We start from the raw sequence: 25325 nt of genomic DNA, 5'->3' as shown, positions 1-25325 counted from the left end.
GGATCGATCCTGGAAGTGCTCGCCGTCGACGCCGGTACTCCTGCTCCACGACAGGAGTACGCGGAGTTGACGGGGGAGCCTGCCTGCCGCGTCTGGACCCGCAGTAAGTTCGAACTAAGGTACTTCGACTTCAGCTACGTTATTAACGTAGCTGAAGTTGCGTATCTTAGTTCGAAGTGGGGGGTTAGTGTGGACCAGGCCTAACATACAACAGGGACTCCACAACCACATTTCAGAACAGCCAAACAAAGTCACACATCTAGGAACAAAGAATGCAGGCCATATTTACAGGATAGGGGACTCTATCGTGGGAAGCACTGACTCTGATAAAGACGTGGAGGTCATGGTGGCTAATCAGCTGAACATGAGCTCCCAGTGCAACACTGGCTAAATGGGCTAATGTGATCCTTTGAGGTATAAGTAGGAGTAGGAAGGTTATATTACCTCTGTATCTGGCACAATACAATTGCTACTGAAAATTCTGTCGAGTTCTGGTGTCCACAATTCAAGATAGATGGTGGTAAGTTGGAGAGGGTTCAGAGAAGAGCAACAAAAAAGGATTCAAGGATTGGAACACATGCCTTATGGTGAAAGATGCAAGGAGCTCCATCTATTTAGCTTAACAAAGAGAAGGTTAAGGAGTGACCTGATGAACACAGTCTTTAAGTATCTACATGGGGAACAAAAATTTGATAAAAGCGGGCTCTTCAATCTAGCACATAAAAGTATAACAAGATCTAATGGCTGGAAGCTGAAGCTAGACAAATTCAGATTAGAAATATGATTTTAAAAATTATCAGTGAGGGTAATTAACCACTGAAACAACTTACCAAGGGTTGTGGTGGATTCTCTATTGCTGGGAAATTTTAAATCACAATTGGATGTTTTTCTAAGCGATATGCTCTTCTTGAACATCAGATACTCGACTCAAAGCAGAAATTAATTAATAGAAGCCCTAAAGCATGTTTTATGCAGGGAGGTCAGACTAGATCAGGGGTCGGCAACCTATGGCACACATGCCAAAGGTGGCACGCGAGCTGATTTACTGTGGCATGCTGCTGCCGGCCTGGGGTCCCGGCCGCTGGCCCTGCTCAGCCTGCTGCCTGTCTGGGGTTCCATCCGCCGGCCCCTGTAAATGTAAAATGTATTACTGGCACACAAAACCTTAAGTTACCGCAAATAAGTGAAGACTTGGTACACCACTTCTCAAAGGTTGCTGACCCCTGGACTAGATGATCACAATGGTTCTTCAAAATCTATGAGTCTATGAATGAGGTGACCCTGTGCATAGGTGCTGATTCCGTGGGTGTTCTGGGGCTGGAGCACCCATGAGGAAAAAATGGTGGGTGCTGAGCACCCACTGGTAGCCCCCCTATCAGCTCCCCCGCACGCCCCCCAGTGCAGCCCACCTGCTGGCAGGCCCCATGGATCAGCGCCTCCCCCGCCTCACGCCCACGGCAATCAGCTATTTCGTGGCATGCAGGAGGCTCGGGGGGAGGATACGGCGTGCTCGGGGGAGGGGGCAGAACTGGGTGGGAAGAGGCAGGGCAGGGGTGGGGCCTTGGGGGAAGGGGTGGAGTGGAGGTGGGCCTGGGGCAGAGCCGGGGGTCGAGCACCCCCCGACACTTTGGAAAGTCGGCACCTGTGACCCTATGGTTCCAGAAATTGACAGTAGTTCAAATCTGATGCTTACAGTAGATCACTAAGACACGTCTGTCCCCTTTTATCAAAGTCCTGTAATAATTAAAACATGTACTGGTACTTGTGGAAACAAAACCCAGTCAAATTACTTAAGGTCCGTATTAAAAGGGATTATGAAAATAAGTGTATAATGAGTAAATTACTAAATGAAGTAAGATTTACTAGACATGTAAGGTATAAGTAGGAAATTAACAGAAAAGAGTTATCCTAACGGGCCTATAATGCACATACCAAAGATTTCAGACACACCAAACATACACCGTGTCATAAAAAGATCTTGTTGGAAAGCTGTCTAAAGCTTTTAACGAGAAGATAGCTGTGACCTTAACTACGGAGGGGCTAGTGCTCCTCCAGAATGAGTGTGCTGTCTACATCCGCATTGTGACCTTTGTGGCTTTTAACAATGCACAGGCGTTTGAACTGGCAGACTGCCCCTACCCTGGAAACTCATTTGCAGCTGCCCACGTGGGAGAAGACTGAGCTTTACATAAGCTGCACAGATGGGATTTGTTTAATCATCTATGTATTTCCCCAACTTCACTAACTGATTCCCTCTTGTCCAGAAGAAAAATAAGCCAACCTCAGCTAAATTTTGTCAGGTTTTATTTTCTGCACTGATGACTAAAGACTATAAAAGGATAATCCTTGGATAAAAAGGAGGGGAATATGAAGTGCTTTTTTTCTGCAATTCTGCTGGTCCTTGCTGAAAATGCAGGAACTGAAATTCCTTTTCAACAGAGAGCTAAAAAACTGTACAATTTACATAATTGTTCCTTAACTCACTGGGAGAGCAGGAAAGCATCCACCTCGGCCATGGGGCTCTCAGTTACTGATCGTGGTCTATAACTATGTCCTCAGCTACATTTCCCATGGAACAGGACACCAAGAGCTTTCACAGTCTCTCCCAGGGGTGTCAGATTAGATGCCACTGCTGTTCTTGAAAAAGAAGCAATGTCCTTTACAGGGGATGGCACACACGAGATCAGCTGCTTCAATTTGTCCCAACGGCCTATCACCTCATGAGATGGCACAGAAGTCCCTTCTTGGCTTCCCTGCTGGAGAAAGAGGAGGAGGACTAGGAATAGGTTTCTAAAGGGCTTTCCGGGAACGTATCAGGTAAGGAATGACGGTGCCAGTCGATGTGCCATGGGATCAGGGTAAGACATATGGTACAAAAGTTCACTGGGTTCTTCCTCTGCACCACTCAGTTCAAGTTCCAGAATACAGGACAGCAAGCAAATAAAAAGTCTGGTTTTGCACAAGTCTTTTCAAAAGTGGGCTTTTTCCTTAGCACTGCAAGCTGATGAAGTCCCTGTATGTTCATGTCTAGTGAAATTTCTCACGCTCTTCTAAAAATGATTATAATGTTATAAAACTATTCAGACATCTCTCTCTCTCTCTCTCTCTCACACACACACACACACACACACACACATTTTAACAATTCTGCATTGTAAAAGCAGTGGGGGGAAAAGTATCCAATACCCAAGTAAAAGCAAGTATCAGTGACAAAATTTAAAACTTCCCATTTCAGGGATGATCCATGTAGATTCTCTGCATAAAATCCCCCCCCGCCCCAACCTCATCCATTTTACTGTTTCCCATTCCCAAAATAACTCCCACAATCATGACACACAGACCACTCACAAAACACTCACTCTTTCCCTCGTGCTCCGGACCTCATATCTCTCCACCCACTATACTTCCTAAAACAACTCATAGAAGTTTTTAAGGTGTCAGCCCATCAGGCAATTGATTCTTATGGTAGTAGTAGTGGTGAACGATGATGATCATCCTGTGGAAACTGGCTGGGTGAAGGAGAATGTATTGGGTGTCTGGTGGTAGGCTGGATGGAAAGTGGCTGAGTAGCCTGTTGGGAATGTGTTCCTTTGGTTCTAGAAGTGAGCAGCTCTCCCCTGACTACTGGTAGTTTCCTGTAGCTGGTGACAATATAGAAGGCTCTCTCTCTCCAGATGATTAATGAGAAGGTCAGGTCGATGTGGGTGTGAGCAGTTCCTAGCTCGTGCTGGAGGAAGTGTGGGGCTCCAGACTTGCTCCCAGTACCAGCTCTTCACACTCTAGGCTGGGGGTGGGCAAGAAGGCACCACTGATGGAAGGGGTGGGGCTGCAGGACTCAGGTTTAGGGCAGCAACAGCAGTTTAGCTCCGGCTCCTCTTTTCGGGTATGTCTACACTACAGGATTAATCCGAATTTAGATAATTCGAATTTGGGAAACAGGTTGTATAAATTCGATTGTGCGCGGCCACACTAAGCACCTTAATTCGGTTTTAAACCACATTAATTCGGTGGTGTGCGGCCACACTACCCCATTAACTTAAACACAGTAATTCGGTGGTGTGCGTCCACACTAACCCTAATTCGAATTAACAAAATCGATTTAGGCTCTACTCCGTTCGTCGAGGTGGAGTACAGAAATCGATTTAAAGGGCCCTTTAATTCGAATTAACTGGCTCTGTAGTGTGGACGGGTGAAGGGTTAATTCGGATTAAGGCAGCTAAATCCGAATTAAAGTCCTAGTGTAGACCAGGCCTTCGTCTCACTGCACTGAGCTGCTCCTAGGAGGGAGTACGTTTCTGAGAGCTGTTTGGTATGTGCGTACCTGGCGAGGCTGAAACCTGGAGAATTTATGCAAATGATGCAATGGTTCAATTGACACATCTGAGGAATACACATGACTCCACTGACCTGCTCTGGGTTTGCTTTTTTCCATTTTCATTTTCTACTCCTGCCCCCTCACCGCAGTACCTGTTGCTCTGCTACAGTAACAGGAATACCACAGCAGTCAGTTAAAATAAATAATTTTACTAGCCATTTAGGTGCCCTAGAGACAATGAGAGATAAATACAAACTTACGGTAAACACTTGGAAATAGGACTTTAAAACCATTGTTAACTGACACCTGATTGGGGGAGGGGAGGGGAGGTGTCTCATGTCAGAAACTTCAGCAGCCACCAAAAGAGGGCAAGCAAATAGCATAGACATCCGGGGGGGTGGGGGGGGGCAGGTGAGGGGGCAACCATATCCCTGAGATTTCTGGTTCGTTCAGGGGAGACTGTCTCTGGGTGCTGGTTCAGACTCACCTGCCTAGCTCAGTGAGAGATGGGATCCTCGAGGCCTATTCCAGCCCCTGCTCTGCCACTGCTGCTGGCCCTGCTCTTCTCACCACAGCTCTCACTGTGAAAGCCCCTCCCGGCTACACATGGGGAGCTACACTCGCTACCTGCAATACAATGCATGATCTCTGTGCTCTGAAAAGAAGTGGGGGCAAGATGCTCTGCCCACATGCTTCTAGTCTCTCTGGCCTCAACTAGGTTGCACCGTCCCTAGATTAAAGCAACCGAGCTGAGACTACAGAAAGCAGAAGCATTTGAGAGTACAGCATCTTACCTCCACTTTCTGTTTAAGTCTCCTTGTTTTCCCAGGAGATTCAGACTCCTAATTAGGAGCTTAAGAGAGAGCTCCCGAAATCAGGAGCCCGCCAGGGAAGATAGACTTCACAGGTGTGTGTAGCAGCATTTACTGCGATCGTACATGCAAATACATGTGCAGGTGGCTAGTTATGCATCTAGATGTCCGTTTCAGAAGGTAAGGTCTTGGTTCAGAAGTTATTGGGTGAAGTTCTTTGGCCTGTTATGTCAGAGTAGGTGGTCATAATGGTCCCTTCAAGGCCTTAAAATCTATGAGTCTATTAATCTAATCCTGAGTGGTGTCTTTCCATGCTACATGTAGCATGGAATACAAATATTCCATGTAATACAAATAAATAAAACACACAAGATCCCATAGCGGTATGACGCTTCTAGATCGAAAGCTAACTACTCCTCCAGCGCAGTGGCACAGAAGATTAAAAACAGACTTTTTTCATGCAGACTAAGAGCATATTTAACATTAAGCAGATTTAATATCAATTTTGATTGAAAATAATGAACAATTATGCTCTCTGGGGTGGGGAGGGTTCACCACTGGGCGAAATACTTGTGCAGACAAGGCCTTGAACCATTTTTATAACCGTCTTGAGCACAAGGGACAGCTACAAAGTGGCTGGGGAATGCAGAGGTTGTGTGAGGATAGTGCCACAGACAGAGCAGCTTTCCCAAAGATAGTGAGGAAAGACAAGATAAGGGTGAGCCCATGATGACGGGAAAGCCATTCTCTGGTTGCTAGTTAGAGCTGGCAGAATGCAAGGTCAAGCAAATACTTTCAGCCACTGCAATGTAAGTTTGCCGTCAGAGCTAGCGGGATAATTCTGCCTCAGTCAGTCCCGACGATGCCATCCCTGAGTGCAATGCTACATTCACATTGATTGGCTAGTATGAGCTGATTTTGCCTGCCTTTGCAATGACAAACACTTTGAATATTAACTGTTGCAGGTGGGATTTTTGAAAGTGCTCATCACTCACCTAACTCTGTTCCTAGCAATGACAACTGTAAAACTCCCCCTGATTTCAGAGGGAGCAGAGTTCGACCAACACTGAGCACTTTGGAAAAGTCCACTCTAATGGTCAGATTTTATTCTGCACCCAGCAGCTCCCATTGTTAAAAATCAAGCCCTAACAGTTACAATTACAAACAGTTTTTTTTTTTAATTGATGTGACAAACACTGACAAATACACGTCACTTTGAAAGGTCCAATCTTCATTTCCATCTAGAATTAAAAGAGACAATCCTACAAAAATGTCTTTTTTATTGATTAAAAGCTAATCCGTCGCTCTATGTATTTACAGCACGCTGTTTACTCTGGAGTAGACAGTATGGAAGGGGATGAGCTGCAACTGTTTACAAGAAGTTTTAGAAGAATCACACAAAAATGCACTGTTCTCAATCATTTTCCAAAGCAAGCAGCAGATTCATGGATGCCAACTCTGACTAGGATGGGTTGTGTGACAGGTGGTATAATACCCTCCAGAGTTAGCGCCTCTTCCTGAGCAACTGATACACTACAAAGGAATGCTCTTTTTGAAGCAATTACCAGACAGTCAAATGGTTCACGAGAGGGGTGTTGGGAGGAAATGACTAGGCTCAGGCTCTGCTGGAAGGCACAATGAGAAGAGTGAGCTGTAGACAGTAACTTGATCTCTGCATTTGGACAGAACTGGCAGTCAGACCAATGCTGGGAGGAGGGGAGACGTAGGTTGTGAGAAAGGGAATGTCTACACAGCCGACGAAGAAAGTTTCAATCAGCGCTGTAAGTGGCAGTGTAGACAAGGCCTTACACATATTAACCCCCCACTACAAGAATCCTGTTTGCCGTTAGCTCTCTGAACCCAAAATTATGGGCTGTTTCTGCTGCACCCTGGCCTGTTTACCTAACCTATCACATTAACGAACATGAATGTTGCTTTCCTGCACAGCTGAATACAATGGTGCCAGCTCAGCAGTGTATTAATCAGTGCCATTCACTGCTATGGCCAGTGTTTAAGATTCACATTAGATTAGGGTTACCATACGTCCGGATTTTCCCGGACATGTCCGGCTTTTTGGGACTCAAATCCCCGTCCGGGGGGAAATCCCAAAAAGCCGAACATGTCCGGGAAAATCCGGCGCCGCTGGGTACTGGGCCGGGGCCGGGGGTGCCGGGCGGCCGGGGGCCGGGGTGCCGGTGGTGCCGGGGGCTCCTTAGCTCTCAGGCTGATACAGGCTGCGAGCATTGCAAAAAGAGCACACTTTGCCTCTGAAATCTGAGGCATAGGAGGTTCTTGTCATTCTGAAGTGGCCATTCTGAACAATTTATGAGTGAACAAGATCTCACTGAGGGTAAGAGCTTAGCTGGATTCAGAAAAGGACCGGCCATTTGCATAGATAACAAGAACATCCAGAGTTACAATAGAAAGGATTAAAACAACAAAATCAAATCCCAAGTGGTTTGGATGGAATATAAACCCTCATGCTTCAAGGCATAAGATGATCACAAACTAATGAGGGCTTTAAGAGAAAACTTTCCCTACAGACCTGTTATTTTATAACTGCTTACTGCAGTATTTCTTACACCTTCCTCTTAAGCATCTGGTACTGGCCACAGCAACTAGTAATTCCTGAAATGTCCAGACAACATGCCAGGCCTGTGCAGTAATAGATGTTTAGACATAGCAATGATATGAACACTTGAGCCACTCATTTTTAAAATCTTGATTACAATTTTAAAAAGCCAGAGCTGCCCAGAGGGGCAACTACATCTCTAAAAATATTCTGCAGTCACTTCATAGAGTCTCATGATACCAACAATCCAAAGTAAGGTAAACAATTCATGGTAAGAAGATTTGGAATAAGTGTGCTAGCTTGTAAGCATCTTGGAGCAGGGAACTTCTTTTGGTATGTGTTTGTAAAATGCTGCATAAATCAATGGTGTGCTATGCAGAGCAATAATAATCAATTTATGTTTGGGTAATTTCTAACAGTAATTTAACTAGAACACATCACCGGACATCAGGAATACCAGGAGAGATGAACTGGAGTGCCAATGAGAAATGCAGTCGAGAAAGTAACTGAAATACTTCCCCAATGGATTGTATTTTCTAACGGACAACCTATCCTAAATTCTCAATTACTGAGGGACAATCTTCACTCAATCATCAATTTGCTTTCTGCAACCAACTCTCTGTATAACTTTTCATGAGTGATGTACCCAAATACTCGGATGCTAATATCTAAATTGTATCGTTACATTTATTAATCTTATTTGGGTTATTGCTGATTATGTACTATGTATATTGTATTACTTTTAAACCAACCTTTGTACTTTTGAATAATTTAAGCACTACACCCATATGTACAGACACTCTTTTCTTAACCTATGTATTATATCATTTTAACATTCACTCACTACAAAATCACAGCTTTATGAATCCATCCCCACTTGATGGAGTAAAATAAAATAAGGAAGTACAGAAATCATGAGAGGCCTGGTTGACTCAGTGAATTGGCAATGGGATAACATATCTGTGGGTCACTAGTCAGATTCCTGCCAAGTCATTAATGACTGGACGTCATTAACAACAGATGGACATTTGGGAGTTTTCCCTGTGATCCAAACCACCATAGCACTCAAATCATGCTACCACAATTGACAGAGTGACTAGGGATCAAACAGATATGGAGACAAAACTACTTTTTGACCCCTAAACCAGTGGTCCTTCTGAGTCAAGTTTGAGGCATGCTGCTAATGCAACAAAGTGCAGATTCCACTACTTGGGGGTAAGCAGACCCTTTCAGTACCCAAATCACTTACAAAAAATAAAAATAAAAATCTGTTTTTCCTTAGGTCATGAGGGAGAAGGATTTTACAGGATTGAAAATGCTCAGATTACAGATACAAGCAAAATGACAGGAGCACCGAGTGACAAGCCTACCCTTCTAACCTCTCTCTTCACTAGACATCCAGCTGACTACTTTGATTAAAAATATCTGTTTGTCATGAGAAATCATAGTTTAACTCCTTCAGCAAACATTGCACTGCACACAACACACAACATTCCACACCACATTTCTTGCAACTGAACTGGGGAAAGTGGACAAGTAAATACATGATTCTGATTCAGAACTGGTGACCTTTTATACCAGTTTTTACTGGAGATGGCCAGGGAAGATGCTCTCTGGAAAGCACAACATGAAGAAAAATCACACAACTTCAAATGCAAAAATAACTGGTGTATTCGTGTCTGAAAAGGAATCCTGCTACATTGATCTTCAGCGCTGAACAATGCAACCGGCATATTAGGGAAAACACCAAGAATAAAAGAGAAAAGGATCCACTGATTCTAGAGAATTAAACATTAAATGGTCAGTGCTCTGAACTGTCAATTTTATCTGTGTATAATGAACTGCTGAGGATGTGCAGAGATTCATAGATTCATAGATTCTAGGACTGGAAGGGACCTCGAGAGGTCATCGAGTCCAGTCCCCTGCCCGCATGGCAGGACCAAATATTGTCTAGACCATCCCTGATAGACATTTATCTAACCTACTCTTAAATATTTCCAGAGATGGAGATTCCACAACCTCCCTAGGCAATTTATTCCAGTGTTTAACCACCCTGACAGTTAGGAACTTTTTCCTAATGTCCAACCTAGACCTCCCTTGCTGCAGTTTAAGCCCATTGCTTCTTGTTCTATCCTTAGAGGCTAAGGTGAACAAGTTTTCTCCCTCCTCCTTATGACACCCTTTTAGATACCTGAAAACTGCTATCATGTCTCCTCTCAGTCTTCTCTTTTCCAAACTAAACAAACCCAATTCTTTCAGTCTTCCTTCATAGGTCATGTTCTCAAGACCTTTAATCATTCTTGTTGCTCTTCTCTGGAGCCTTTCCAATTTCTCCACATCTTTCTTGAAATGCGGTGCCCAAAACTGGACACAATACTCCAGCTGAGGCCTAACCAGAGCAGAGTAGAGCGGAAGAATGACTTCTCGTGTCTTGCTCACAACACACCTGTTAATACATCCCAGAATCATGTTTGCTTTTTTTTGCAACAGCATCACACTGTTGACTCATATTTAGCTTGTGGTCCACTATAACCCCTAGATCCCTTTCTGCCGTACTCCTTCCTAGACAGTCTCTTCCCATTCTGTATGTGTGAAACTGATTTTTTCTTCCTAAGTGGAGCACTTTGCATTTGTCTTTGTTAAACTTCATCCTGTTGGAGAGCTAGGTGTCACGGTTAAAAATCAACTGACTTTTCAAGCACTGGCTGAAACTTCATTAGCCATTTGAGTACTGCCTGCTCTTCTGTGCAAGAGCCCATTGATACCTCGTGCTTGAAAAGGCCTCCAAACTCTTCAAGGAGGAGTGAAGTTCAATTTAATTTAATTAAGGCGAAATGTAGCATGACTACTCCATCTGACTCTTCAGGCACCAAAGTAAGGAGCTCTCACTGGCCTCATGAGATGAAAAGCAGAAAGTAAAAAACAATCCTCCCATTCAGTGAGGAAAAGCCTGAACTGTGGAATGAGTTTCATTTCACATTTCTCTTTATGCCTCAACTGGGATAAAGAATCATTCTTAGAATGACATGCTTGTTGGAGCCTCTTAGGCTACATCTACACTGCAAACAACAAGATGCAGCTGGCCTGGGACAACTGACTTGGGCCCCCTGGGCTCAAGCTGCAGGATGTTTCATTGCAGCGTAGACTTGTGCTGCAGTCTGAGCTCTGAGACCTTCCCACCTCACAGGGTCTGAGAGCCCAGGCTCCAGTCTGAGCCTGGAAGTCTACACTGCAATTAAACAGCCTCGCAGCCCCAGCCCAAGTCAACTGGCACAGGCCAGCCGTGGGTGTCTAATTGCAGTGTAGACACACCCTTATAGTCCTTGAGTCCCCAGAATAGTTTCCACACCAAGGAAAAAAAGTCACTTTGCACACAAATTGAAAGAAGAATCTTTTGTGCAGATCAGCCACTAAAAAGATGAGTCAATCAAATGCAGTCTCACACGTGCAACTATTGATAGACGTTTCTCTCACATTTACAACTGTTAATTCTTTGTCCCATCAAGAACTCTTGCTGTTTCCATTGGTTGAACCTCTACCTACGATGCACTGTTCAGACCACTATATTTAGAATGCTTTTCAGCTCTCCAGCCACCACTGTCTCACCAGAGAAATTCTAGGCAAAGAGACAAAAATATGATTGCTAGAAACAAGAAGGTGCCAATGCCCACATGGATTGATAGTAAGGTGTTCTGAGTCTAGCGTACACACCCTAAGCCCAAAGAGGTAGCAATGTACCTGTCCTGGGCTGATGAAGAGGTGGGCATCTGAAAAAAATTTTTTTTTTCAATTAAACCAGGTGAATTACAGGAGGAAAAATAATGTGTTCACATATTATTTTAATTGACAAGGTGACCTGATTATAGATGGCCAACGGACAACAAAGGGAAAGTTGAGACCACACCCAACTCCTAGATCACAATCACCTAAGCTGAAGAAAAACATAAATCGCAATAGTTTTTGTTGCCTGTGCCTTGGGAGAATATAGTTCTTGAAAACGTGTTATATAACAGTTCATACTGCCAGCGTCTCACAATGCAAGAAAGAAGGAAATTGATTGCATATGAGGGTGGAGACAAATGTACTCTCAAAATTAAGTGAGTCAGCTTGGAAAAACTAACTCAACAGAGCCTAAAGCACAGAGAGAGGCAGACACAGAGAAAACAAATCTCAATTAAATGAAAAATAGTACCTCACGGAGTCATTATTTATTAAGGATATTACTACAGCCCCACAAAGGTGCTAGACACTATGCTGACATATAGGAAGATATTCCTTGTCCCAAAGAACTTACCACTCTCTATAATCAACCTCACCCTAATTCTTTGCTTCATTGTTGAGAAATCAGCAGCTTTCTCCAAGATTTGGGAGAGCTCACAGGGCAGGGATTGTTGTTTGGTTATGATCCCTTATGTAAACCTGTTATAGAGGCTCCTGAGTGATAAGGGAAGTTGTTAGTTTGGGTAATAAATATGTTCCAAATGTAATGCCCAGATAAACTAAAAAAACAGGTCTGCTTGATTTGTTCTATCAGCAATAAGTAATCAAGTTCTTATCACATCACATACCACAGAACAATGACAAGTTTTTGCTTGTGTTGCTTTTAAAGGAGAGTTGCTAAAAAGAAAGCCACAAGTGAGCAAAAGAAAAGGCAAGTGTTTATGTTATGTACATATTTTAAAGTGTATGGATATACGTATTGACACCTCAGCAGTTTACGGTTCAAACACACAAACATCGTCCTTAAGAACAGGGTGCAGCTATGTACACAAACCCACACCTTGGTTTAACGACATATGAGCATGTGACCAATACGATGGTAGGAATTAGGACAAGAGGCAGTATAAGTTACTTTGTGAAAGAAATGTTGAAGTAAACAAAGCTTCCCTTTGAAAACATTCGAAGGTTGGAAAGCTACTACAGGGTAGCTCTGCTGGCAAATCCCGCGGTAGCTGAAACTGCAGCCATAAACAAGAGTTTATGATCTATGACACAAGGGGAGAATGGATGGAAAGCACTTCAAAAGCTGGTTTACACTTTATGATCCCCAAGTGACTTCAGACTGACTGCTCTAAGATTTCAGGTCCTGGAATCTGCAGGTCATTTTTCTTTCAATTTCCCTGGAGATTTTTTCTCCACCACCTGAATATGTAAGTTGGTGATAAGGCAGGTATCTGGAAAAACACTTCTTAGCTGGATAAGCCTGTGTGTAATGGCTGTGTCTAGCAAGTAGAGTGTTAATCTCCCAGTACAGGCAGATGTCCTTGAAAATGCTGCCAGGATCAAGAACGGATACAGCCCCAATATGCAATGGCTACGAGCGATATGCAGCAAAGCCTTATTAATTGGCAGGGGATTCATGATGGTGATGCTAACAAGTCTATAGGTAGCAAACATCTGGTACTCTACAGAAATATAAAGAGCATCCGGAAAGGACCTCTGCTCAACACAACACTCTCCCACCTTGGGCTCTGGCTGTGGGAAGCATTTTTCACTGTTACCTTTGGGCTGTAAAAAGTGTTACGCTTTCTGTTAGTGTTATATTTGGGCACATGAAGCTTCAAACTTTTATGTTAAGAGACTTTGGCAGAAGGAGGCCTTTCCTCCTTTGTGACTGAATAAGCTTCACGCACCCTGTTCCTGAAACAAAAAATCCATTTGAACCTCAATCCAAAGCAATTAAGCCATGCAAAACTTTAAGTACACAATTAATCCCAATGAAGTCAATGGGACCAGGGCTTAAAGTTAAGCATGTGCTTTGCTGGATCAGAGCCTTATGCATGTTCCTCTTTTCTAGCTGGTAGAGCTCTGACAGCCAGTTATACCTATACACTTTCAAAAATGGGAGAAGTCCTACAAAAATGTGTGTGTGCGCATGTTTATTCACTTTACCTCTTCTTCCACAGTGCCTGGCTTAAAGTTGTGTTTTTCTGCTACTATATACAAAGCAGTTTGCCCATAGCACATAGTTTTAAAGATGATGTAATTTTTGAGAGAACATATACATTAGGTACTGGCACAGATTGCTGGTACAAACAGTACTCCACCTATTTTGGAAAGACAAAATTATCTCTTTTTATACATACAGAAATACATCAACCTCAACATAAAATTGTTCTCTATATCAACAGTCAACACTGTGTAGGGCAGGGACTTCAGAAAGGGTAAAATACATATTTTATGCATTGCAATATACCTTGACTGCAAACAATACTTCGCATATTTAAATTTGTAAAGGGAAATCATGCCCCACCAATCTATTAGAATTCTTTGAGAGCGCCAAGAAGCATGTGGACAAGGATAATCCTGTGGATATAGTGTACTTGGACTTTCAGAAAGTCTTTGAAAAGGTCCAACACTAAATGCTCTTAAGCAAAGTACGCAGTCATGGGATAAGAGAGAGGGTCCTCTCGTGGATCAGTAACTGGTCGAAAGATAGGAAACAAAGGAGAGAGGTAATCTGTACTGGGACCTGTGCCATGCAAAATATTCATAAATGATTTGGAAAAAAGAAGGTGAACAGTGAGGTGGCAACATTTGCAGAAAATACTAAATTACTCAAGATAGTTAAATCCAAAGCAGACTGAGAAGAATTCCAAAGGGATCTCACAAAACTGGGTGACTGGGCAACAAAATGGCAGAAGAAATTCAATGTTAATAAGTTCAAAGTAATGCACATAGGAAAACATAATCCCAACTATAGATACAAAATGAAGGGGTCTAAATTACCATTCAAAAAAGATCTTACAGTCATGGAGGATAGTTCTCTGAAAACATCTGCTCAAGGTGCAGTGGCAGTCAAAAAAGCTAACAATATTAGGAACCTTTAGGAAAGGGACAGATAATAAGAGATAAAATATCATATTGCTACTGTGTAAATCTACGGTATGTCTACATCTTGAAGACTGTGTGCAGTTCTGGTTGCCCCATCTCAAAAAAAGTATATTACAAATGAAAAAAGTACAGAGAAGGTCAACAAAAATGACTAGGGGTGTGGAACAGTTCCATATGAGGAGAGATTAAAAAGACTGGGACTGTTCAGCTTGGAAAGGAGATGACTAAGGGGGGATATGATTGAGGTCTATAAAATCGTGAATGGTGTGGAGAAAGTGAATAAGGAAGTGTTATTTTAACACAAGAACCAGGGGTCACCCAATTAAATTAATAGGCAGCATGTTTAAAACAAATGTAAGGAAGTTCTTCTTCACACAACACACAGTCAACCTGTGGAACTCATTGGCAGGGGATATTGTGAAGGCCAAAGGATAACTGGGTTCAAAAAAGGATTAGATGAGTTCATGGAGGACAGGTTCATCAATGGCTACTATCCAAGATGGTCAGGGATGCATGTCCATGCTATGGGGTGTCCCTAAGCCTCTGACTACCAGAAGCTGGGACTGAACAATAGGGGATGGATCCATTGATAAGTGCCCTGTTCTGTTCATTCCTCTGAAGTATCTGGCACTGGCCACTGATGGAAGACAGGAGACTGGGTTAGATGGACTGGTCTGACCCAGTATAGCTGTTTTAATATTCTTAAATTATTTTCCTATCAATGAAACTACAGCAGAACCTTTTTAAAAAATACCCTGGAATAAATAATATCATACCTGCAAAGGGACAAACTGTACTTTTAACATAAAAGGGTAATAAGCCATTCCACAGCCAACAGTGAACACTGTATCTGGTACCTAATACTTAGGGTTTTAATTACAAGTATACTGTATAATGACAACATAACACTTGTTGAAGTTCTGTTCTAAATACTGCCAAAAACATGAATACAAACAACCTAAGCCTCCTTTTCTTCTTCCTAGAGACTCTTTCTGTAAGTGCAGTTGAAAATTCCTGATCCATATTAAATGTTATAACCCATTACTATGGTTCCAATCTGAAGAAAACCTTCTTTATTAGTGGAATTCAAAAATCAAACCAAAAATGATTTTGGAAAAATTACACCAATTAAGAGTTACAAAATTCATTTGTACTCAAATGAAAGAAAAGTGTCCCTTTTCCAGTTAATGATTCAAGCTGAACAATGAGCACCATTGTAGAACAGATTCAGGCAGCTGCGATTGTGGTGGCAGCGGCCTACTAGGTGAGATTACTGGCAAACGGTTAAATCTGACAGCCCACCACGACAGAAAGCTGAGCCATGACTATGCTTCCGGGAAAAATTACTACGGATTAATGTGCTCGATGGCTGAGGGAGAATGCCTCAAACAGGAGGTATAATTAGGTGAATGTTTTTCCAAACAGGTACTGAGCAGCCTGGTCTGATGAATACTAGAACAGAAGAGAGCCTGGAACACCACCACCAACAAAAAATGGGTTTCTCTGTTCTGTTTGTTTTGCCACATTCCATCTCTCCCCCCCAGAACCAACTTTTCCCCCTCCTCAGTCCAGCTTGCTTCTTTTTGTTACTAGTGGCAGCCACAGGAGGATAGGACCTATGGAAAGGAGCAGGAGCTTCATAGCTCCCTTCCCCCAGCAATTCCAGAAGACTCTTCCCTGTGGAGAAGCAGGGTTAGTGGGAAGGCCTAGAGTCCCTTCCTCCCTCAGACAACAAGAGAGGAAACCTCCAGTGGACGGGAGATGCCTACTGTGAAGGAAGCTTCACAACTCAGTAGGCAGTGTTCAATGTGCAGTGGCTGCCAGCAGGGGGTGCAGCCGGGCATGCTTTCAATTGAGAGGGAACCTTGCTTGCAACCATGATCCTCTCAACACAAAACCATAAATGGCAGAATGAGTTCAGGAATACTGTTTCCATTCCAAATACTTCGCCCAGCTCTGCAAATATTAGAAGCCAAAGTATTTGTGTATTGTGCATATGCCAGGGCCACATCATTAACATTACTTTTGTGAAAAGAACAACATTCTCCATCCATTTCTTCAGATCAAAAATCTGAGTTTGCAAACAGGCTATCCTCAGTAACATGAGCACATAAAAACAAGACTTTTTTCTGAACTACGACTTAGCATTTCATAGGTAGCTCATAATTTGTTCTAATTAAGACTGTAACTATGCAAGCAGAAAGTGATACTTATGAAAAATCAGCCCCACCCCTCTTCCCCTACCCTAGACATTTGTTACAATCAGTCATTCATTGGGGAAAGGGATTTTCAAAAGTTCAAGGAGTGCTAAAGGAAGATGAAGTGTCTTGAAATTGCCTCAGTCTGAAAGGAATGTTTTGAATATAATTCAATGGAGAGGAGAGCTCAGAAGTCATGCAGCACAATATACATAATCTTATATGTGCTTCTCATCAGTAGATCACAAAGTGCTTTAGAAAGTAGGTGAGTGTCATTGTTATATGTGTATATGTATATATTACACACAAACACTATGTTAAAAGAACATCAAGTTAGCAAAGTCAAGCACTCAAAGGTTAGGAAATGCCAGAATTAAGGTACCCACGCAGCTTTAATTTAGCTCCTTTTGTGCACGCATTACGATACAGTCTTTAATTATATGATCACATACTCAATATCATTTTTTTTCCCATGGGACCCTGGTCTCATTCAGTGCACAGAATGGAAAGGGCTCACTAAATGGGTAGCTATTCCATATTTTTTATCCTCATTGTTCCATATGAGGGTATCACAAACCCTAATGAATTTATTTCCACCATACTCCGCAGATGGGGAACTGAGGCACATAGATATTAAGGTCAGTAGTGCCCAGTTTGAGATGCTTAGGGCATAATTCTTCAGAGGACCTAGCATTTTTATAGCACATTATATGTTCAAGGTGCAGCTCCTGTTGAACTTGGCTGCAGCTTAAGTGCTCAGCACTTCTACAATCCAGGCCCTAGGGTCTCAAGTTTGGCACCCAGAAAATGCAGAACTCACAATTGGTGATCACCTGGGAAAATCTGGTGTAAGTACTTACTCATCACCACACGGGAATTCTGTGGTAGAGGCAGGGACAGAATTCAATTCTACAATATTCAACATGTATCATGGCATTCAACTTACATCATAGCATTGAAAAGCCTTAACCACAAGACCATCCTATTTCTTCCTGCAGTTTGATGCCTCATTCACCGCACATCTTCCAACTTCTACAAGCTGAGACAGGAGACCTACAGACAACAGCCCCGTTCACTACAACCATGGCTTTCAACCTTTCCAGACTACTGTACCCCTTTCAGGAGTCTCATTTGTCTGGCGTACCCCCAAGTTTCATCTTATTTAAAAACTACTTGCTTACAAAAACAGATATAAAAATAAAAAAGTGTCACAGCACACTATTACTGAAAAATGGCTTACTTTCTCGTTTTTACCATATAAATATACAATAAATCAACTAGAATATAAATATTGTACTTACATTTCAGTGTACAGTATATAGAGCAGTATAAATAAGTCATTGTATGAAATATTAGTTTGTACTGACTTCACTAGTGTTTTTTATGTCGCTTGTTGTAAACCTAGGCAAATATCTAGATGAGTTGATGTACCCCCGGAAGACCTCTCTGTACCCCATGGGTACGCATACCCCTGGTTGAGAACCACTGCACTACACAACTCATTCATTCCCAGAGCATCGTCCATCCTGTGTGTGCGTGCGCAGACACATACAGATGTAATATATAATGTACATATATACACATTTTCAGTGTGCTCACATTTACACAGCAGCCTCAGAAACCACGGCACCATATTGACCACTTTTTTAAAGTATTATAATATTTTGTACTTCCTTCCATTCAAGGGTGACTTTAAAAACTTTAATGAATTTAGCTTCAAAACCTTCCTATAAGCCAAGTACGTATTATTATCCCATTTTACTAACAGAGAAACTCAGGCACAGAAAGATTAAGTCACATAGGAAGCCTGCGGCAAGACCAACCTTCCATCAGTTTGTGTGTTCAGTTATTCCAGAAACACATCTACATTTCTCAGCACAGTTTCAAATGTGTAACAGCTTTCTTGATCACAATCCTTTACAAAACAGGCCAGGTTTATATGCATGCAAATTTTTATGGGGAACAAACATGTGTGTTCTTTTTATATATGCATCTGAATATCTGTTTGCACACACTACTCCATTTGGAGCATGCATGTTTTTAATAATTTAGCCCTATGCATACGTGTCCCATAAGAGTAGGTACATGTGTGCATGAACATGTGTATAAATAAAGAAAAGAGCTGGATTGCCAGGTAATGGTATATAAAGAAAGCAATATGGGATTAAGTTCTACCACTTAGTGAAATCTGTTTCAATATTAAACCTAATGTAATAAACTGAAAAAAGCAAAAAATGAATTGATGCCCTTTTATTACAGTATGGCTGAGAAATTTTATTTTTTAAAAGTATTTTTAAGCTACCCTTCTTCCCTCTTCACTGGTTCACAACAGGAGTGCTTAAAAATTGCCCTCACATGCCTATGAAACATAAAATTGTAGACATTATGAAAATGGGATGTATCCTCTTCTTAAGAGTATATTTGAATATTTTCCATAGTTCACAGTTAGTATCCTAGAAATACATTAGTCTTAAATCATGGATGTCTTAAACCGCATTTTAAAGAGTGTCAGGGCATTTGGGAATCTGGGTGAATTATGGTCCCCTTGCTTAGTTAGGCATGTAGCATAATGTTTTATTCCATGCAGATGGTAACATGACGCAGGCCCTATTTAATGTAAAAGGAACTGGCTGCTTTAAGATTAAAATCTGAGCATCAGCAGCATTTACAATACTGATACAAAGCTACACACCTGCTTTATGTCCTGGCTATATATTAATACTCTGAATATAAACACATCCACAGATATATTTTATGAAAAGAAAGGAGCACTAACCTGGAGAAGAATGCAGCACTGTTAATGAAAGAGATTTCATCTGGTAAATCCATTTCCTCCAAACATGCACTACTGTCAGTTAATCGGAGGCTGACTTGAGGAATTCCATCCGACAACTCTGGTTGTGGCAAGAGGCGTTCCTGTACAGATCCTTCCCTCGTGGACTTTGTGATCTAGAGAGGAAAAGAAAGAACAAAATGAAAATGAAAGGAGGGCACAGCAACCTTTCCAGCTAATTTGTAGCAGAAAGCCATGTTAGAATAGTGTATAAATAACAAAGAATGACAGGCTGCAAAACATTTGTATAAAATACATATAAACCAAACCTTTTACTAGATGAAAACAATTAAACAAAATAAAGACAGAAAAGATGTGTCAGCTGATCATCATGGAAATTAACCAAAGGAAGGTAATTGCAATCACTGGAAAGTTATTTTCTACATGATGGTAGGATATCATAGATGACAAAAAGACAAATTAATTATTTCTCCTTGAGATCAATAGGAAAAATAGACTGTAAAAGATAGGAAATACTAGCAAAGGAATTAAATCTGTTAGGACAGCTCATACTTCATTTTTTTTTAAACTGCAGTTAATGTCAATACATACTGCATGTCTGCTCCCCAGGATAAATATATCGACAAGGATGCTCAAAAATAGTATGGTTTAATTTTGGACAAAATCTCTCAGTGATGAATTCTGCACTCATATGTCCATGCATGACTCCCACTGACTTGGACAGGTGACGCGCACACACATCCAAATGGGGAATTTGGACTGGAAAGGTTAGGAAGTATAAACAGGAACCGAAAGAAAAATATTGTTACAACACAGGAAAAATATTAGTTCTTGGGGACAGCAATTGATAGAAGTCATGCAGGAATTAAGTGTAAAAGGAGGGAAAAGATGGATTTTCTTGAAGTAATTACATATGGAACACCTGTTACTTGGGGAGGAAAGGGATTTATATTTTTATGTTGCCAAAACTTTTGCTATGAAGCCACTGTGATGTTTTTGAAATCACCCTGACCTGTAAGGGGTTCTGTCACTGCCTGCCCTGTAACCTTAAGGTGTCTTAATTCTGTGTTGCTATGGCTCAGATCCCTGACACCAGTATCCTGCCCACAAGTACAAGGTCTCACTCTGGCTTCCACCAGTCTAGTTACCCCTTGGAGGGTGACGCCAACAGCCTTTCTAGTCCCAAGTCTCCCCATATCTGTGCTCTCCGAGTTCTTAACTACCAGACACTCGGACAGTTCCCCTCTGGTTCATCACCGCTGATGGCGTGAAACCAGCCCCCCAGTTATCACGTCACTTTGGCTCCCCATACTCCCCACAATTTACACACCAGAAACCTGCCTGGAATAAAAAAACAAAAGTTTATTTAATAGAAAATCCACTGATTCACATATGAAATAATATGGGGAAGCAAACACATACAAATTACACAGAAACTAAATATAAAGTCGCATCCTCGGATTTTACACTTCCATAGTAGATAAAATATTTTTTTCTAATACAAGTTAACTATTGTATTTGCACAGTTTCCCAGCAAGCATACCTCCTGTCTATCGCGGGGGGGGGAGTGAGGGGGGAGGGGGAGGAACCAATGTTCACACCCAGCCTCCCGCCTAGAGGCTGTCCCTCAGTTTCTGGATGGATTTCACTTCCAACCCCTTCCATTTTAAAAGGGGTTGCAGTATTTTTCTTCAGTCACTATAGGTATGAAATGTGAGGAAATTCTCAGCTGATTCAATGTCTTCACATTAACTCTAATGGTCCCTCATTGTCATTTCCTGTGCTGGATAATGGAGGGGTACTTGAAGTTGGCTGTGTGTAAACATCTGGCTTGGGAGATGCTTCTCTCTTCTTGACTGCTTCACCACCCTGCTGTGAGGTGGATCTGAAGCTGTCCCACGGATTAGGAGTACAGTTTTATATATACACAAATACATAGATTTATAACCATAGTCTGTACACATATCTTACAGCGACCATCAAGTTCAGAACAATATACGGTTTCATAAAAGACCTTACTCAATATAGTTTATAGTACATTAGCATTGGATACAATCGATTTAGCTGCTTATTTGGGGGGTTTAAACCTTCTGTTCTCCCCTTTAGGTGACTGGACCCTGATTGTTACATAAGAACATAAGAATGGCCATACTGGATCAGACCAAAGGTCCATTCAGCCCAGTATCCTGTCTACTGACAGTGGCCAATGCCAGGTGCCCCAAAGGGAGTGAATCTAACAGGTAGGGTGACCAGATGTCCCGATTTTATAGGGACAGTCCCGATATTTGGGGCTTTTTCTTATATAGGCTCCTATTACCCGCCACCCCCGTCCCGATTTTTCACACTTGCTGTCTGGTCACCCTACTAACAGGTAATGATCAAGTGATCTTTCTCCTGCCATCTATCACCACCTTCTGACAAACAGAGGCTAGGGACACCATTCCTTACCCATCGTGGCTAATAGAAATTAATGGACTTAACCTCCATGAATTTATATTACAGACACTCCTGTCTGTTCTGAATAACAACAATATATCTCTGAGACACAAGGTGGGTGAGCTAATATCTTTTATTAGACCAACTTCTGTTGCTGAGAGAGACAAGCTTTTGAGCTTACACAGAGCTCTTCTTCAGGCCCTGAAGGTCATTTCATAATGACCTGAAGAAGAGCTCTGTGTGGCTCGAAAGCTTGTCTCTCTCACCAACAGAAGTTGGTCCAATAAAAGATATTACCTCACCCACCCTGTCTCTCTAATATCCTGGGACCAACACAGCTACAACAACACTGCATAAGATAACTCTGAGGTGATCTAATAGAGATTCTCAGATTTATAAGAGAGAATTATAGATGTCTCTGGAAATTGGTTATGAATAGGTTTATGAAAAGGATCATAATAGTTGCACTCATATCTACCCAGTTTCAGGCTTTTGGCCTGTGACTCTCACTTTTGGGGAATTTCTTAAACTGTCAGAACACTGTCCAAAATCTCAGGACCATTGGTGGTGATGCAGCTGCAGGTGCTGGGGCTGGTATGAAATTGACAGTAGAGGAGCAATGGAGAGGTCCTGTTCCAACAGGTACACAGGAGACAATTCCTACCATCCTCCGGGTGACCCAGGAACTTCTTGGTGCCAACTGGCAGAGGGCACAGGGGTTTACAGGGATCTTCTGGGTCTGATGTCTACATAGTAGCATGGCAAAGGTGGCATGTGAGGTCTTTACCAAGAACCAGGAATGCACTGGTCATGCTAGTCATTATGAAACGTACGTACCAGTAATATTTATGAAGTTAGGTATCTATACTGGAAATTAAGTTCTTAAAGCCTTGAAGTTAAAAGTAGGTCACCAGGAGGTGACATGCTGTGGAGAGATTCTGGTCAGGCAAGGGATAGGACATGCTTCTCTCTCTGTGTCTGGTCAACTGTATAGTGTGCATTTTGTGTCCCACAATGTAAACCTATCTGCATGTGGAGCCAGATACAAATTAAAAGACTGTAAGGTCAACAAGAGAAGGAGGTCACAGGAAAGAACAATGAGTAGAGCGTGTCCTGTTTACAAATAATAAGATCAAAGGACTGTTATGATATATCTGGGATTGCAAAGAGATGGGATCTTTCCACTGAGTAGGCAAGGGGACAGTGTGACTTATCTCATGAACGTGAGACCACAGCCAAGTCTGGCTGTAATACACTGGAAGGATTTTGGGTAAGCTTTTGCTCTATGTGATATGACAATAACTATCTAAGCAAGTTTAGGCTCTAGAAAACATGTTATAATTTTATTTTATATATGTAACCATTTGTTTCCATTAATTCTACTTGCTTCTTCTCAAATCTTGCTTCTTTTTTAAACCAAATTCTTCTTTTTACGGTAAATGTATCTATGTGCTGTGTGATGAGCAGAGTGGTGATCCTGAGGAGTAACTGGTAAGCTGGTGTGTACTGGTCCTTTGGAAGTAGTGGATCGGCAAATTCTCTGAGTGTCCAGTGGAAGAGGGGCCAAACACTCCAGGGCATGCTCAGAATGCTTGGGGTGCAGGGGGAGGTTGGAGTGTACCTATTGCTTACCTGCAGAGAGACAGCCAAGCCTGCATGGGCTGAGAGGGGAACGCTTGTGTTGCCTGTGGCTGTTGGAGCCCTCCTCAGACTAAGGCAGGGATTAGCAAGGTGCCTCATACAGCATTATTATTTTCCTCATGTAAAATGAAACCTGTAAATGTATCCGAGATGTCAGTGCAAAGAGAAACCCAGGTATACCGGTGCAGGCCTGTGTGGAAGTGGAGGGGGTCACTAAAAAGGGAAATCTCAGGCTTTCAATTTTCCACTGTAAGCAGGTATAATTTCACATCACTTGGCCACCGTTTCACCATGTGTATGCACAGGCACGAGAGAAGGCCTGAAGCTGGCATGATCTAAGTTTCTACAGTAGATAAAATAAGGGTACAGATGACCATAAGAAGCATTTACCCTTGTTCCTGCATGAGCATGGGACTGACGCCACGGGAATAAAGGAGGAAGGTGGGATTAAGATGAATTGAGAAGAGACAGGCACGTCAGGCAGAGTGACCTTTCCCTGATCTACCATTTATGTCACATGCACCAGAGGTAGAGTGAATTCAGCAACAGATAAACGAAGTGAAAGAGCATTTGTTCAGTGTCTCTGGCTTACAGTCTCTAGACTGCACACCTAGGCCTCCCTGAAGTCAATAGGCATTTTGCCAGGGGTAAATAGGACCCATTTGTCAATGGGGCCAGGATTTCACCTTTGGAATGTTACAGCCAGATTTTGCCACCCCATCTCACGCAGTAGCAATTTTCTATTGAAATCAGTGGGGCTGTGTGCATAGATGTATGAGTTCAGAATCTGGCTCTTAGAAGCTCCATACTGCAGGTTGGACTGGTTTGAGATGACTGGAGGAAACAAAAAGTGAAACTGTGTGTTCTTCTGGGAGATACGGGGGGTGTCTGAAGCCAGTATGAGGGGTATTGGGATGTGAGGATTCCAGTTCATTAAGCCTGTTGGATACTTTTTTGACAACGTGGAGTGCCTTATTGATCCAGATATCCCTGATGCTACTATAGTTTATGTAGCATGATGAGATGTATATATATTACCGGTAGCTGATATAGATATCATTTGGTTGTGCTGCTTTGAAAGCTATAAACATTGATGACTGAATGAAATATAAAGAATTTGCCATTATTATAAGCCTTAAATAGAACAGAATTTGCTCTGCTGTACTTCAAAGAGCAAGAGGATATGGGCCTGATACTCCAATCCTTACAAATGCAAAGAGCCTCTTACTTACCCGGACAGCCAGTGGGCTTCAAAGGGGCTCCTCATGCATTTTAAGAACTGCAATACCAGGCTCATAATTATCTGGTTTTTAATGAACATATAAGAAGAAAACTATTGAAAATCACAGTTAAAACTAGAATCACAGCATTATAAAATAAACACACTTACGTAGCCACTAAACTCATCAGGGGAAGAAGAAATGACCTCTCAGTGGCAATATTTTTTCTTAATGTGGCAAGAGTATTTTTCTTTGAAAGCTGGCACTCCTAGGCTTCACTTTCCTGAGGCTGTGGGGGCTGTTGTCATTTGTTTTATGTCTGTACAGGGCCAAGCACAATGAGGACCAACCTGACTGTGGCCTTTAGGTGCTACCACAATATAAATGTTAAACAACAACTCCATTCAAGTCACAGCAGCAGAAAACTCCATGCAATTAATAAAATCATAAATTTGAATGGAATTGTTGTTATTCTACATTTATGTGTGTACACACACACACAC

General features: G+C 42.1%; 1 protein-coding gene across 1 annotated transcript in view; it reads right to left on the bottom strand.

The window, feature by feature from the left end:
- Positions 1–25325, bottom strand: part of FAM13A (family with sequence similarity 13 member A) — a 188941-nt gene that overhangs the window by 87379 nt on the left and 76237 nt on the right. The window contains exon 7 of the mRNA XM_026660523.2: positions 19508–19680. Within this exon, the coding sequence (XP_026516308.1) occupies positions 19508–19680 (173 nt within the window). The remainder of the gene's footprint in view (positions 1–19507; positions 19681–25325) is intronic.

The sequence above is a fragment of the Terrapene carolina genome, unplaced genomic scaffold (genome assembly GCF_002925995.2).
Source record: "Terrapene carolina triunguis isolate 2854851 unplaced genomic scaffold, T_m_triunguis-2.0 Scaffold789, whole genome shotgun sequence".
NCBI classification, from domain to species: domain Eukaryota; kingdom Metazoa; phylum Chordata; order Testudines; family Emydidae; genus Terrapene; species Terrapene triunguis.
The sequence above is the reverse complement of the archived record's forward strand: the minus strand, read 5'-3'. Positions and strand labels throughout refer to the sequence as shown.